The following is a 13,503-nucleotide window of genomic DNA, read 5'->3' as shown; positions in this document are numbered from 1 at the left end:
AACATACTATATCGCACTATACAATTCTACAGTCAATTCCTACCGACCCCTGTGGTCTCTGCTGCAAATGACGGAGTAGGAGTGATACTGTTACAAGGTCATCTACTGTACAGTACTCCCATCTGTACATAAAGTACTGTACACTGTATAGTCGAGTATTGCATACTGTGATGCAGTAGCAACATAAAAAGGATGTCTGTCCGTCAGTGCAACACATTGCTGAAGGGCACAAAAAAATGGACTAGAAACAAAACAATTTAGTGGAGTAGAGAATAGCAAATTGCGCCGCCTATGAAATGATATAATACCTGGTATACTAGAAAAAGATCGTTTCTTAGTAGCCCTTGATCGTAGTAATTACTGATACTGACTTTCAATAAATAAATAAAACGGCTGAAATAAGAAAATCCCGTTTGTACTACAAAGTCTAGCGAAGTTATGATGTAATAATAGAACAGTATCTGGAAATACTACATATGTGCCATATACTCTGTACTGTAGTGTTGTAGTTGCACTGCATCTTTAGCAAATTGTATAGGTAGGCAAAACTAATCAATGGCTGAATCATGTACAGTATATATATATATATATATTTTCTATACGTCTTGCGGCCTATATTACAGCCTACAGAAACAACTTTTGGCAATGTAAAATTACTTAAATAGCTAAAAGATATTTGAATTACATGTTATTTCAGATGTACGCGGGTTATTACCGTACTGGCTAAGAAATCCTTGCCACGCGTACTCATCTGTCATAACGCTCAATACTGTATTCTATAACGAACTGAGGAGGAAGATACCGTGCCTCCTCAGTCTTGACTGTATTTCAATCGACATTGAGCAGTGTAATTAAGACATTCTAAACCTTGAATCATTCACTGAAATGGCCTTTTCCGGTTGCGCAGTAGTCAATAACTCGAACGGCACCTCTCAGTCTTCATTTCTCGTATTCTGACCAGTAAAGTGCAGAATTACTCCCTGCACAACTTTTTCCTTTAGAAAGTGCTAAAGCCCTATTGACCGAATGACTATATACTTTTACGGTATAAATGTCCAGTACAACTACCGCAAGTATTCTACACCAACGTAGCAAACTTGCAATTTAATGATCATTTATCTTAAAAAGCATTTTCATGATAGTTGTCCCAATCCGTAGTGACGCACTCCCTGCTTCCTACTTGGCTTATACATACGCCTTTGATATAATTAATTAATTGTCAGCTAAAACTTCAACACGAGGTGCAGTTTCTATCATCACAATGGAGTAGTGTACTGTATATGGATGGAATTAGTGTTATTGAATCAGTAGTGTAATAATACTACGGCATGGTAATCAATAGTTGCTATCTACCGTATAGTGGTACTGTATAACAAGAAGGTCACTGCCGTTTACTGTATCACTATGGAATGGTATCTTCCAATGCCCGTTTTAGCGTTAATCGTTTACAGGCGGCCTATGCTTGCCTCTCTTATTACTCTGCTATAGATAGGGATAACTAACATCAATCGTTCATAGCGGTAGATGATCTGTTCAACCGCCATTACGTGAAGTTGGAAATATTCATGGAAATAGTAAGAAATAGGTAAATTAGTGATGCGTGCGTGTTTTACCGTGGTGATACAGTAGAAAAATACGTATGGTTAATATAGCATATCGCGTAATATCGTCTATGAAAGCGATCATTTTTAAGCTATTCGTAGCGTAAATTGATAGTACTTTTTAACTATTGGCGATGATTCTCAGGATTTAGTATTGTATTAATGGAGGAAGAGGTACAGCAGCGTCGGAAAGTCCTGTTGTTGTTGTGCCTAAAATAGACCGAATGAATGATAAACGCCAACTTCTAAATGGAAGAAAAGAGCAAGAAGTTCTTAACGCACATCATGACAATCGTTTGGAGGAAAAAATGACAGGTTCTCCATTGGGAGTTGCGATAGACTAAAAAACTCAACTTCAAATATGAACTGTACAGCACTATTACCTTGAAATGTTAGTCAATTTGTAATTTTTCGCCGTTGGAATAGCAGGCAATCAATCAACGCGTGCTTTTTTTTTCTGACGCGTTTTACTTTCTTTTTTTTGGACACAGCCTGGAAAACATTAAAAAAAGTAGATGAACCGTGCACGTAAATCTTGAATCCCTGAGAAGTAAGCAAATTGTCCAATTATATAGGCACTGTATAGACCGTCAAGTACAGTACCGTAGCCTAAAACGGCGTTTATGGTACAGTCCACAGGACAGTATGGTAGAGTGTGAGTTCCATATGGGGACTTTGGAAAGTTCCGTACAGTACTGTACAGTACTGTACAGTACATGATGATAACATTGTAGGCTTCTTCTGCAGTACAGTACACTGTACTGTACATTACAGTACCTAAATTTCCAAAAAATATACTGTAGACGCTGTCTCTTCCAGTACTGGAACAGACTACGTAGAATACTGTACAGTACTGTACTGTATATCAGCCTCTAACTGTAGTCTCAGCATGTACCAATGTGATTATTTTCGATGTCTCCCCTTCGTTCCAAAATTAAAGTTGTATTCCGTTAAAATTCCTGTACAGTATTTACATATACCCGTAGAAATTAGGCTACAACCAAATATAGAAATTATCCAGTTTGGGCCTGATTTAGCTTATACAATTATATGTTTTCAGGGTGCCATCGAAAATAATCACACTCAATACAGTACAGTACATTATAGTACACAGTATTCATTCAATTATACTAACTTGTACTGTACAGTACAGTACAGGCTAGTAGCTTAAAAACTTTACTGTCACCGTACTGTAGCCAAGTTATTGTGTGCATATTTAAACGTCTCTCCCTCCTTACTTTACCTCTAGTGCTGGCTATTTATGGAAACTGCGCCTAATTCGAAATTGAATCAAAGCTAGTAAACAGCAATTTTGGTGCTTTGGCGGTATTAAAAGTAGCGGCAGTCCTTATTGAGTATCGCTAGCTGTAGCAAAGAGTTAATGGACAGTTCTATGGAGGTATGCACACTGCAGTAAAATTGGAAATATTTTGTTATTTTGCACTTGTATTGACGTGGAGACTCTTGGTTGACAATGTTGTGCTGTGTGCAGACTTGACAATGGACAACAGTTTACGTTCTTGATAATTAGCTTAAAGCAGGATATTGATATTAATAGACTGTATAAGAACGATTTCTCTTCTTTGTATTTAGCCTATTTCTGAGGTGGTCATGTAAAAGTCAAACAGCAAAATCCAAAATTGATCCAGTAAAATAGCAACGTATATCAATCATGGAAGAAAGTACATTACCTCAGTCGGAAATGCACTTGATAACGATCGGCAATGTCCTTTATAAAATTAAACTATTCGCCAAGCGAGATAAGAACTCTACCGTTGAGGAGGAAAAGAAATTTTGGGCTAGAAGAGATGTTCGCCATGACATGAAACGAATGATAACTTTTATCTTACAGCATGAATCACGCTTATTCCCTATACGCAGCGATACATTTATCGCCTATCCTTATAAGAAATTATGGCATAAAGGCCAAGATTTATCATACTTTCGCGATAATAATCGATTGAATGTGAGCAAATTCGAATTTGTCTTATTTCTACAGAATATTTCAAATGACCCAGTCCACCAGGAGCAGCTGCAATCTATTGCTAAAAATAAAAATTTACGCAGTAATAACACCAGATCAAAAAGAAAGCATCTAAGCCTTGAAAGTAACTATGTTGGGCATAACAGTTCAAGTGGTAGCACAGCAAAAAAATCAAAGAAAGCCGATTGTGACCGTGGTAAGAAAGATCAACTCCCAGGTGCACTAGAAGCCGATAATGTACAGGTGGAGAATGCTACAATAAGCAATGAAAAAATATGTGATACAGCCATTCGGCAATCCGCAGATGATAGCTGCAGCAGCAGCAGCACGGTTGGCGATGAGGATAACAATACTGGTAGTAACAGAAACATCGTTACTACAGCTTTGGCTTGTGATGAGGCTACAGAAGAGAATAAAGTATCAAACGACGATAATAGTAGTTTAATAGATGCTGACATTGGCCGAATAGAACAGTTGGCCAATCGAAACTATAAATTACATAAAGATCGCGGTAATACTAACGAGAGCACCGGTTCATTCTTGATGGCGTTTTTTAATCGATTTACTTATTCGTAAGCAGCTACATTTCCTGTCAAAGCCCATCACATTGTGGGCAATTGCGCCTTAAACTGATTGAAAATTTCGTAACTGTTTACCATATACGAATACTAAGGATTGTTACCTAGACAAGTTTTAGGCTGCGATCAAAAAATAGATATCATGTTACTGCCAAAGTCCAATAGATGACTACATAATTTAATACTGTAGATTAATAGATATTTATTCATTGTTATATTGATACATCTGATGTTACTGAAGTTAGTGAAGTGAATCTATTAAATATGTTCGATTAAATAGATCTTACAAAATTTATAATATACTTTCGAGCTTTAAAAATTGACGTAATTCGTTCAATTTTGCTTCGATATAATAGTGCACTAAGTGCAGTATATTTTATAGTATATTCTTTATAATGAAATGCAATATCCATTATCGTGCACACTCAGCATGTATTTATTTATTCCTACTCCGAGACTCATACATTTCTTTAAGACTATAGTTAGTATGAGTGACAATGAAACAATTTCTCCATGTAATTAATACAAATGTTATGTTATATTTTGGGATCAGCTGATCCGTTTATTCTATTTTGTTCAATATATCTTTAAGAATCGATAGATTTGTATGCATGTTGTAATCTGAATACCGTATTCCAGTGTATACCAGCCATAATGCTAGGCACTGTCATATTCGACAATTGTAGTATTTTATACTGTAATGTTATTCTCGTTTCCTTGCAGATATTTCACTATTGCAAGTCTTATAAAATAGTTACATTACTCATGTGTTTTCTGATTGTATAATAAGAATCTTTGTTAGTTATTAAAATTTAAAATGTTTGCCTTTAACAGTAACAGCAATCGAGACTTGCTTGGTTTCGTAGTACAGTAATACGCGTATAGATGGCTGTATACTGTAGGAATGTTATAAATGACTTTGGCTTAACCTTGAGATATTCTTTCTAACTTCCATTTATTAGTGAAAATTAGCTTTGAAATGCTAGGTCAGTGTACTACTGATCACTCTGTTACAGTATTGCTGTCAGTGTTTCTACAATAATTTGAATGCAAAAGTGGATTAGTCATAATCACTAAGCACTGCAAAAAGTACGGTGTACTGTATATCATTACTTTTAATCGTCTGCTTTGGCTCTTCCTATAATGTGAATTCTGTATCTGTTACTATCGATTGCACGGTAGATCGAATATACAGTATAACGTACTCTACAATATCAATTAGATAATTGAAAATTCTGAATTTGGCTAGCTAGTTTGATTTAAAAAAAAAAATGCAAAACTTTGTTCGAAAGAGGCAGGGAGCTACTGCTATGCCGTCCCTTTTAAACAAGCGTGCATTCATGGCTTGGTATTTACTATAATAGCAAAGGGATAAATGTAGGTGTCAATGAAGATCAAAATCATGATTTTTATAGTGCGCTAAAGGCATATACCTACTCAATATCATGATGACTCTTGGTTCATCGAATATAAATTAGGATTACATTCAGGCATAAAAGACAAGGATAAGTCATCACCTGCGATCACTTACTGCCAATTTAAAGGAAAGTAGATTGGCGAGGTATCGAGGTAATTCATCTCCATAACAAATCCGCCTAGCTGCAAATGGACTATTAAATATTTTAATCTGAATACAATCGTATTTTTAAAGTGGCAGCAACTGTTGGTTTTGTAAATGTTGGTGTATTCTTAACTATCATTTCCAGTTATTTTTTACTATGTAGTAAAAGTTCTAACTACAACTGCGACTACAAATAGAACTTATTCTAATCATTTTCATCCAAAGTAGGTTACGACAGCACCCCTATAATTGGTGAGTAAACAGTACACGTGTATCTCTTAAATATCTTCGCCTCATAAAAGTCGTATTCTTAAAGTCACTCTTTGGTTTTTGTCTATTCTCGTCTATTCTTAACTCATTTTGCAGTTATTTGTTACTGTGTCGTGAAAGTTATACTGCAAGTTATGTTGCTAATCACTTCCAAACTATCTGGCACTACTCCATTAGAAGAAGCCATTTCTATAGCGCAGGCGTAGCACCGTATGTACAGTACAGGAGTCCATATACTGTACACTGTGCTGTCATTTCATACTGTACAGTACTGTACAGTACTGTGTAGTGTCTACAGTACAGTGTGTACTGCCATGGACTGTAGGTGTACTATGCTAATATTGTGTTAAGGGAGTGTCTAGCATTCCGTCCATATTTCCAGCAGCAATCTTTGACCTCTGGCACCGTAGTAGTCTGTATCGGATAGTACTGCAGCACACAAAGATTTCTAACTAGGGTGCTGTCGACTCGACTCTAACATTGCTTCCATTTTGACTGCGCCGAGAAAAGGAGTTTCGGCAACGATTCCTCTAACATTGTAGACTTCTTTTTAGAAGCTATTTGTCATAGAATCACAATTCGAACATCTGATGCTGCAAGATACACTTGTTGGATCCAATTCTTTACTGACAGTAAAGTAGATTATAGGCTAATCAAAAATAGCTTCTAAATGGATTGTCGGCTTCGGTAAGGTTTCTTCAAATCAATTTCAGTGTTGGTAAGGTAGAGACTGGATAAGGTTCAATTGGATTGTGCAATTGTTATCTAGGAGGAATCCTAAACGAATCTTTGAGTGTTTCTTGGAAGTTGCCAGGAATCAAAGTGACGATAGTAAGTCATGCTAAAAGTATCTAGTGTAATGCGGTATAGATGTAGTAAATAACGTATACAAAGTACATTACACCTTGTAGAGTTGTTGTAGAGTTCTTTGCCTCCTTGTAACGACTGGACACGTAACTCTTTCATACAATAACGGATCACACAGTCAAACTAGAGAGTAATTGCCAGATCTAAATTACAGTAAAGGATAGCTTAGTAAAACGTAATTACAAATATAGTGTAAGTAAAACCCACTTCAGGTAGGTGAGAAACTTTTGGAAGAGCTCATCGTAGACAAAGTTCGTCAGAGACGACAGCACTTTCAATCGAAAACTACAATTTTTTTACAGTAATGATCGAAAGTAAAGAGATTGCTTCAGCGATATCAACAACAAAAAATGGAGATCTATGTCTTTAGTTTATTCATTTAGTAATGATCGCGTAGGAATAGTAATAGTTGTATTTATGCTTCATCGATTTCTACTAGCGTTGCTTATTTAAATTATAAATTAGTAAACCTAAAAAAGTACATATGGTATGCAATCCCAATGCAATGCCAATCGAATGATAGACGTTAAATAGCTTAATCGATAGAATTAGTAATTTAAAACGACGCAACAATAATAAAGAAGAATCGAAAATATTTTATTGCTATTATCACAGTTATCCTCAAATACTATTAATAACAAACTATTCATTACGTATGGATAAATCAAGCTTATCCATGTTTACCTGCAAAATAACAGTAAACGATGTCTTATGACACGGTACAGTGATCGTTTAGTATAGTCCCCCTGCTATGCATTTCATTCATTAATTAATTATATTATTATATTTTTAGAAAAAAATCATCAAGTTGTCCTTACCTATCCACCAAATTATGACGATCAGGTAAATTTATATCCAAATAAAGTGACAAGTCTAAATTGATCGCGATTAACTAGACTTAAAACATCCAGCGGTTTACAGTACTGTAATTTCTGTCATTAACAATTCTTTACGTTAATCTAAAGTCATTAAATTTTACTTGTCTCTGTACCAATACTTTATATATTTCATTTTAAGGTTTAGATTTCCATTCTCAGGTTTCAATCCTTTGCTCAATAGTCCAGCTATATTATTTAGTCTTTTGAATTTTAACTACCTAAAAATCTAGAAAAACAAACATAGCGTTTAGTCGGTTCCAATTGATCACGAGCGCTGCTGCCAAGAAATTGCGATAATTTTCGATAGCGAGATAAACACAGTCACTGCACGTGCTATACGTGAGGCATGAAATCTTATAGTCTCTACTCTAGTTTCCATGTAATATTGCTATAATTACCGTGAATTATGTAGTATTTTCTAACTGATTAAAATCTCTACTTACATTGTAGGAAATATTACGCTCTGTACCACCGTTTTGCTTCCCATGTAAAACTGAACGGTTTGTTATTTCTTAAACAGGAAAAATAGTGTATTATCGGTTTCAGCTGCGAAGCTTTGCAGCAATTTATCAGTATCTCATGTACTTTGATTGGGTGTTACAGTATTCAGTTTGCAGTACTACATACTGTGTGAGTGTGCGTGTAATATGTCAACTTAAGACCAATTAATACATACTGTACTGTACAATTTCTGATAGTCATTTTTATCCATAATAATATTCATATATCAGATTAACGATATCGTAATGTGATGTTCTTAGAAATCAGATAAACCATATCGGTATCTAAATTTACTATATAAACTATTATCAAGGATGCCATTAACTTTATGCTATTACTCTTTAGAAATGCGGGACATGTCCAACATTTTACTTTCACTTTGACCGATGGTGAAGGAAAATACCGTTTCGGTTTTTGCCGTTTTCCTTCTAATGCTGATGTGTGCTTATGCATTATTAGGTATACCCTTACTGAACAGAAATTATAAAGAATTTATCTCATGTAATTCACCGATCGTTATAACCTCATTTATATTACTGTATGTATGTTAGCTACTTGCCATGGTTTGACAACTTTTACAAGATATTAAATTTTATTGGCGATTATTACTGGAAAGGACAAGTATAAACATGATAAAAGACATAATGTTATAATTAATAAATCGTATTTTATATTTATCTGTGATATTTTACCAATCTAAGCTTGATGTGATTTTTTTTGCAGGTGCAACTTGCTCTAGATTTTATAAACATTATATACGAAACTCCAGTACCTGCTACATCGATAAGAAATATCACATTTGCGCCAAACGATGGGTCCAGTCCGGTATGAATAAATATTTAACTGTACAGTATGCGTATTTGTCCTTATCGTATAAAAAATTTATATTGTTATTTCCGGTAATAATGCAATCCATTGTTGTTCATGTTAGCGCAATCATCTCAGTAATGAAATGCATTAGCCAGTACATTATTAGGAAATCTCCTTACTGTTCGTCTCGTTGAAGTAGTCTTATTATTGCTAATAACTGTGTGATCATTACAGTAAAAGAAAATACCAGTTGTAACTTTGCTCGTGGTACCCCTTTACTGCACCAAGTAGAATCTCACGTTACATAAACATAATCTTATGTACTATAAACCATATATTTGGGCGATGTGTTATTATTCTATTCACTGTTACTAATTTAAATGCAGCTAGCACTAATTGTCATACCCAAAAGCACTACAATGGTTCAGCAATTGCTACAATTTCATGACCTGTCTAATATTGTTAACAATAAACCATAATTTTTAAAGTATGGTAATCCTTTGTAATAGAGAATACAATTATGTGAAGTACATAAAATTAAAATGTAATAGAAGTGCGTATGGATGTACCGGCACCATATTTGGATTGTAGAATAGTTTAATGGTGCAGTTGTGACAGTCGGAATTAAGCTGTAACAAAAGCTAATCTATTTATTCTTATATATGAAATGAGATATTACTTTTTCTTATATTATTGTAGAAACTCGCTCTAGAAATCCCTGATCCGTATGCCTTACATTCTATACCTAGACACGTATGTAAACAATTTATTGCATATTCATTGAACTTAAGTGAGTAAATATTCTTATTCACATAATTAAATGTTGCTATATTTTATACAGCGTAATTTGACAGATTTCGTTTGTGCTGTACAACCTGCGAACATACTGCATTTATTTGCGTGGTTAGATAATTTTCGATTTTATCAGCTTCTTCTAAAATACGGTGTCTTACGAAATTAACCATGGTAATTTATACTTTAGCTTGCTTCATGAAAGAAGAATTCTTATTACGTCTTCCCGATTAAAATTGGTTAGCTAGTCAACTCATAGCATTTACATCTATGTTGGATAATTTTAGTTGATCACTTGGTGACATCCGGTCTGTGTATACGAATTAACTATTTTATATTTACTGTAGCTTACTGCTTGTGTATACAGTGCTGCAAATCTTCTTTATCCAATGTACTGGTAAATGGTCTTGTTTATAATGTGTATACACATAGTATTGAAGGAAAAATTTTCCTTAAACTAAGATCGTTCGTGATATTTTTAGGCAACATATCTTCATTCCTGTACTTCCACCGCATTTAATTGATTACTGTTGGTAAGTGATGTACGGCATATGCGATGCATGTATGTTTAACACTTAAATTTATCTATGTATATGTTAATTACAATACAAACTTTTTAATACCGAAATAATTTGTATTTTAGCGCTCCTATGCCTTTTCTGATTGGTGTTCACTCGTCATTAATGGAGGTAAATCTTTCCAGTTTAAAGTGAAGGAAGCGAGATTTAAACCTTTTTCTTAGCCTTGACGGTATGAATTAATATCCGTTTTAGGATGTAAGAAGGAGGCCTTTGAGCGAAGTTGTAATCTTAAATGTAGATGAAAATAAATTGGAATTACCGGACAAAGATTTAAATGCTCTTCCGCAAGAATTGGTTAGTTATTGCGACTCCATACTTACTCATTTTTATAAAATATTAAATGAATATATTGAGTCATTATTCTATTTTAGGTACATCATTTAAAAAGTATTTTGAAACGAAGTGACGCTATGGTAGAAGATACAATTCCTAGAGCATTTCTCGATGTCTTCGCATTACTACTTGGGTCTTATAAAGATGCTATTATGATAGATGTTAGTAATAGTGTGTAAATTTTCTTTTAGAAGAGAAATTATAGAGTATTCATATGAGTACAATAAATTGGTGACTACCCTTTCTATTTACGTAGGAAGAGAAGAATATTTATGAATTTAATCGCGAATTGTAAGTAATTTATTTGTGTGTTCGACAGAGATTTTGATAGCTATAGTTGATTCCGGCTGCCAATGTCATAACTCTGATATCTTTCCTACATCGCAGTTTTTTACATGGATTAAATCAAAGCTTGAAGCCATTCATGGATAAAGTGACACAGTTACAACAATTTCAACAAGTTAACGACTTTAAATTTGATTATATTATGAGGCTTGCAAATTGGTAACTTCTATCTCTGTGCTGCAATGTACTTAAGGAGTCTATTCTTCTACAGTTTATAGCGGAAAGATTGGAAATTTATAATAATGAATCAAGAACGGTTATTGATGACTTCTTTGATACATACGTTAAAAGCTCCACTAAGGTATGGCAAAATTTTTGAAAGTAATCTAAATTAGCATATTCGTAAATGATCATTCAATTTTTATTTTCTTACAGTTAAATCTTACAATGGCAGCGATTAAGGTAGTCGTTTGTTATTAGATGGACTAGATTATAGAGTATTATGGTGGATTAAAGATATTGTTTGCTTTTTAGGCATCCTCGCAAAATGTTATCAAAGCAGCGGGAACATTTTCGACAGCTTTCATAAAGAAATTTAGCAGAACTTCAGTATGACATAGCCATTACAGTTTTAGATTTCGATACAATACTCGATGATGTGAGTTTTTTGAATCTAAAACTTCATCTGTTATTCCGCAGCCAATTGAGACATCTGCCCCTAGGGATCGAAACCTGAAAAAACTTGACAGCCGCGGTGCGAGACCCGTAATTGAATTATTAAGTTCTGATGTAGACCCTATTCCTGAATATAAATTTGTATGTTAATTGATTTCGTTTGTTCATTATACCATTGTCTGCCCTAATTGGGCAATTTAATGAAATATTGGATTTTCTATCGTAACATTTTTATAAAATGCTAATATATTATAGGGTACTACTGATATTAATGCATCCAGGGAAACGATGAAATCAACTACTTCCGTAGACAAGCTTATAGACCTCGATGATAATAATCAAGCTGATCAAGTTGCTACTTCCGGTGCCTTAAGGCCTCCTCCTAATACGACCGATAATGAAAATTTAATAGCTGAATTTGATGAATATGTAGTAATTGATAGTCCATCATCTTTGCAAAAGAATTATAATAGATCGGTTCCTAATTTTATGGAACTTCGGTATGGAAGTAGCGCCCTTGCAGATAGACAAGATGTTGACAGCATTAATATTGCTGAAATGGCAAGTGAAGCCGCTCATTCACGGAGACAGCGCGATAGTCATAAAGAAAGGATTAGCGTTAAAATTTATGAGCCTGGCAGTATTGCGACGTCTAAAGAACTGCATCCCTTGCCCTTACGAAATCCACCACCAATACCATCGAAAAAGCCGCCAGTGACCGCCCAAAATTCTATATCGGTTAGGCCACGCCCCAAAGCATCAACGGCAAGGCAGCAGTATATTTCATATGATGATACCAGGAGAAATACCACGGCACTGGATGATCTTGACTCTAGGATTGTAAAAAGGCGTCAAATAACAAGTCTTCCCGCTGCCTCAGATATTCCTGCCCCATTACATATGATGAGTGCGCTTCCGTTTGGTGTTAATGCAAACCCTGCTGCAATTTACAAACGAGCTAGTATGGCTACTACTCCAGCAAGTTCTGTACTAAAACCTACAATTGCTAATAATACCACAGCTACTCCAGGTATATCAGAATTTGATCCATTGAAATCATAACATATGAGTGAATTTACAAACGATCTGCCTGTATTACGGAATATCTGAATTTATGCCGTAGTGAATTGTTTTAAATTTATAAACATACATACATTTCTCAGAATGTGTCTTGAAGATAGCAGAAATTTGTTTTCTGATATCAAAATTTTTATAAAATATATAATAATGATGAGACAGAACAATGCTGCATCCTTTGCTGAGATATAATTAAGTAATGTATCAATCTTTTAATACTTGTGGCGTATTCAATTGTAAGTAATTATACAATCACGTATAGTTTACGGTATTTCATGCCATGAGAAGCTAAATAAGTAATATATTTTATATTCTTTAAACTACAAACCTATCTATACTAGAAGTATCAGCTGTTTTATTAGTTGATGTAAGTTAAGTGACTTGGTTTACTTTAATTTTGTGATACATGATATGCACATGTATACAGAGTAGATGTAATTATTTGTACTAGGCAAAAATGCTAATCCTATAGCACTGATAATAAACTTTAAGAAACGTACTGTTGACACATCTAACGAATAATTGTAAGTTTAGTAACATTTTTTAGAATTATTGTAAATTTCATGCTACCTATTCATATAAATGCGCGAATAGCACGAGTATTAAATTAAGTCTAGAATACTGCGTTCTGATACGATGATGGTAAAAAGATTTGTACGGAGAGATTTCAGGATGTGATTGTATTGTATACCATGTCATATGATATTTTA

The 13,503-nt window shown here is 34.4% G+C and overlaps 2 protein-coding genes across 2 annotated transcripts; both read left to right on the top strand.

The window, feature by feature from the left end:
- Positions 1-3,273: 3,273 nt before the first annotated feature.
- TRIADDRAFT_53306 (uncharacterized protein) lies at positions 3,274-4,161 on the top strand (the record flags this gene model as incomplete). The annotated part of the gene is made up of 1 exon (XM_002109878.1): positions 3,274-4,161. One exon carries the CDS (start codon positions 3,274-3,276, stop codon positions 4,159-4,161), a length of 888 nt encoding a protein of 295 aa, XP_002109914.1.
- Positions 4,162-6,664: 2,503 nt separating this feature from the next.
- Positions 6,665-13,169, top strand: TRIADDRAFT_53305 (uncharacterized protein; the record flags this gene model as incomplete). Its single annotated transcript, XM_002109877.1, has 18 exons — positions 6,665-6,681; positions 6,764-6,825; positions 7,655-7,704; positions 8,190-8,239; positions 8,586-8,699; positions 8,792-8,861; positions 8,964-9,065; positions 9,750-9,803; positions 9,892-9,953; positions 10,325-10,375; positions 10,486-10,531; positions 10,616-10,717; positions 10,795-10,917; positions 11,313-11,402; positions 11,477-11,503; positions 11,741-11,857; positions 11,972-12,746; positions 13,135-13,169. 18 exons carry the CDS (start codon positions 6,665-6,667, stop codon positions 13,167-13,169), a joined length of 1,947 nt encoding a protein of 648 aa, XP_002109913.1.
- Between the last annotated feature and the right edge of the window lie 334 nt (positions 13,170-13,503).

This window comes from Trichoplax adhaerens, genomic scaffold, assembly GCF_000150275.1.
Source record: "Trichoplax adhaerens TRIADscaffold_2 genomic scaffold, whole genome shotgun sequence".
Classification (NCBI taxonomy): domain Eukaryota; kingdom Metazoa; phylum Placozoa; class Uniplacotomia; order Trichoplacea; family Trichoplacidae; genus Trichoplax; species Trichoplax adhaerens.
Note: the sequence above shows the minus strand (reverse complement) of the source record. Positions and strands in the feature narration are given on the sequence as shown.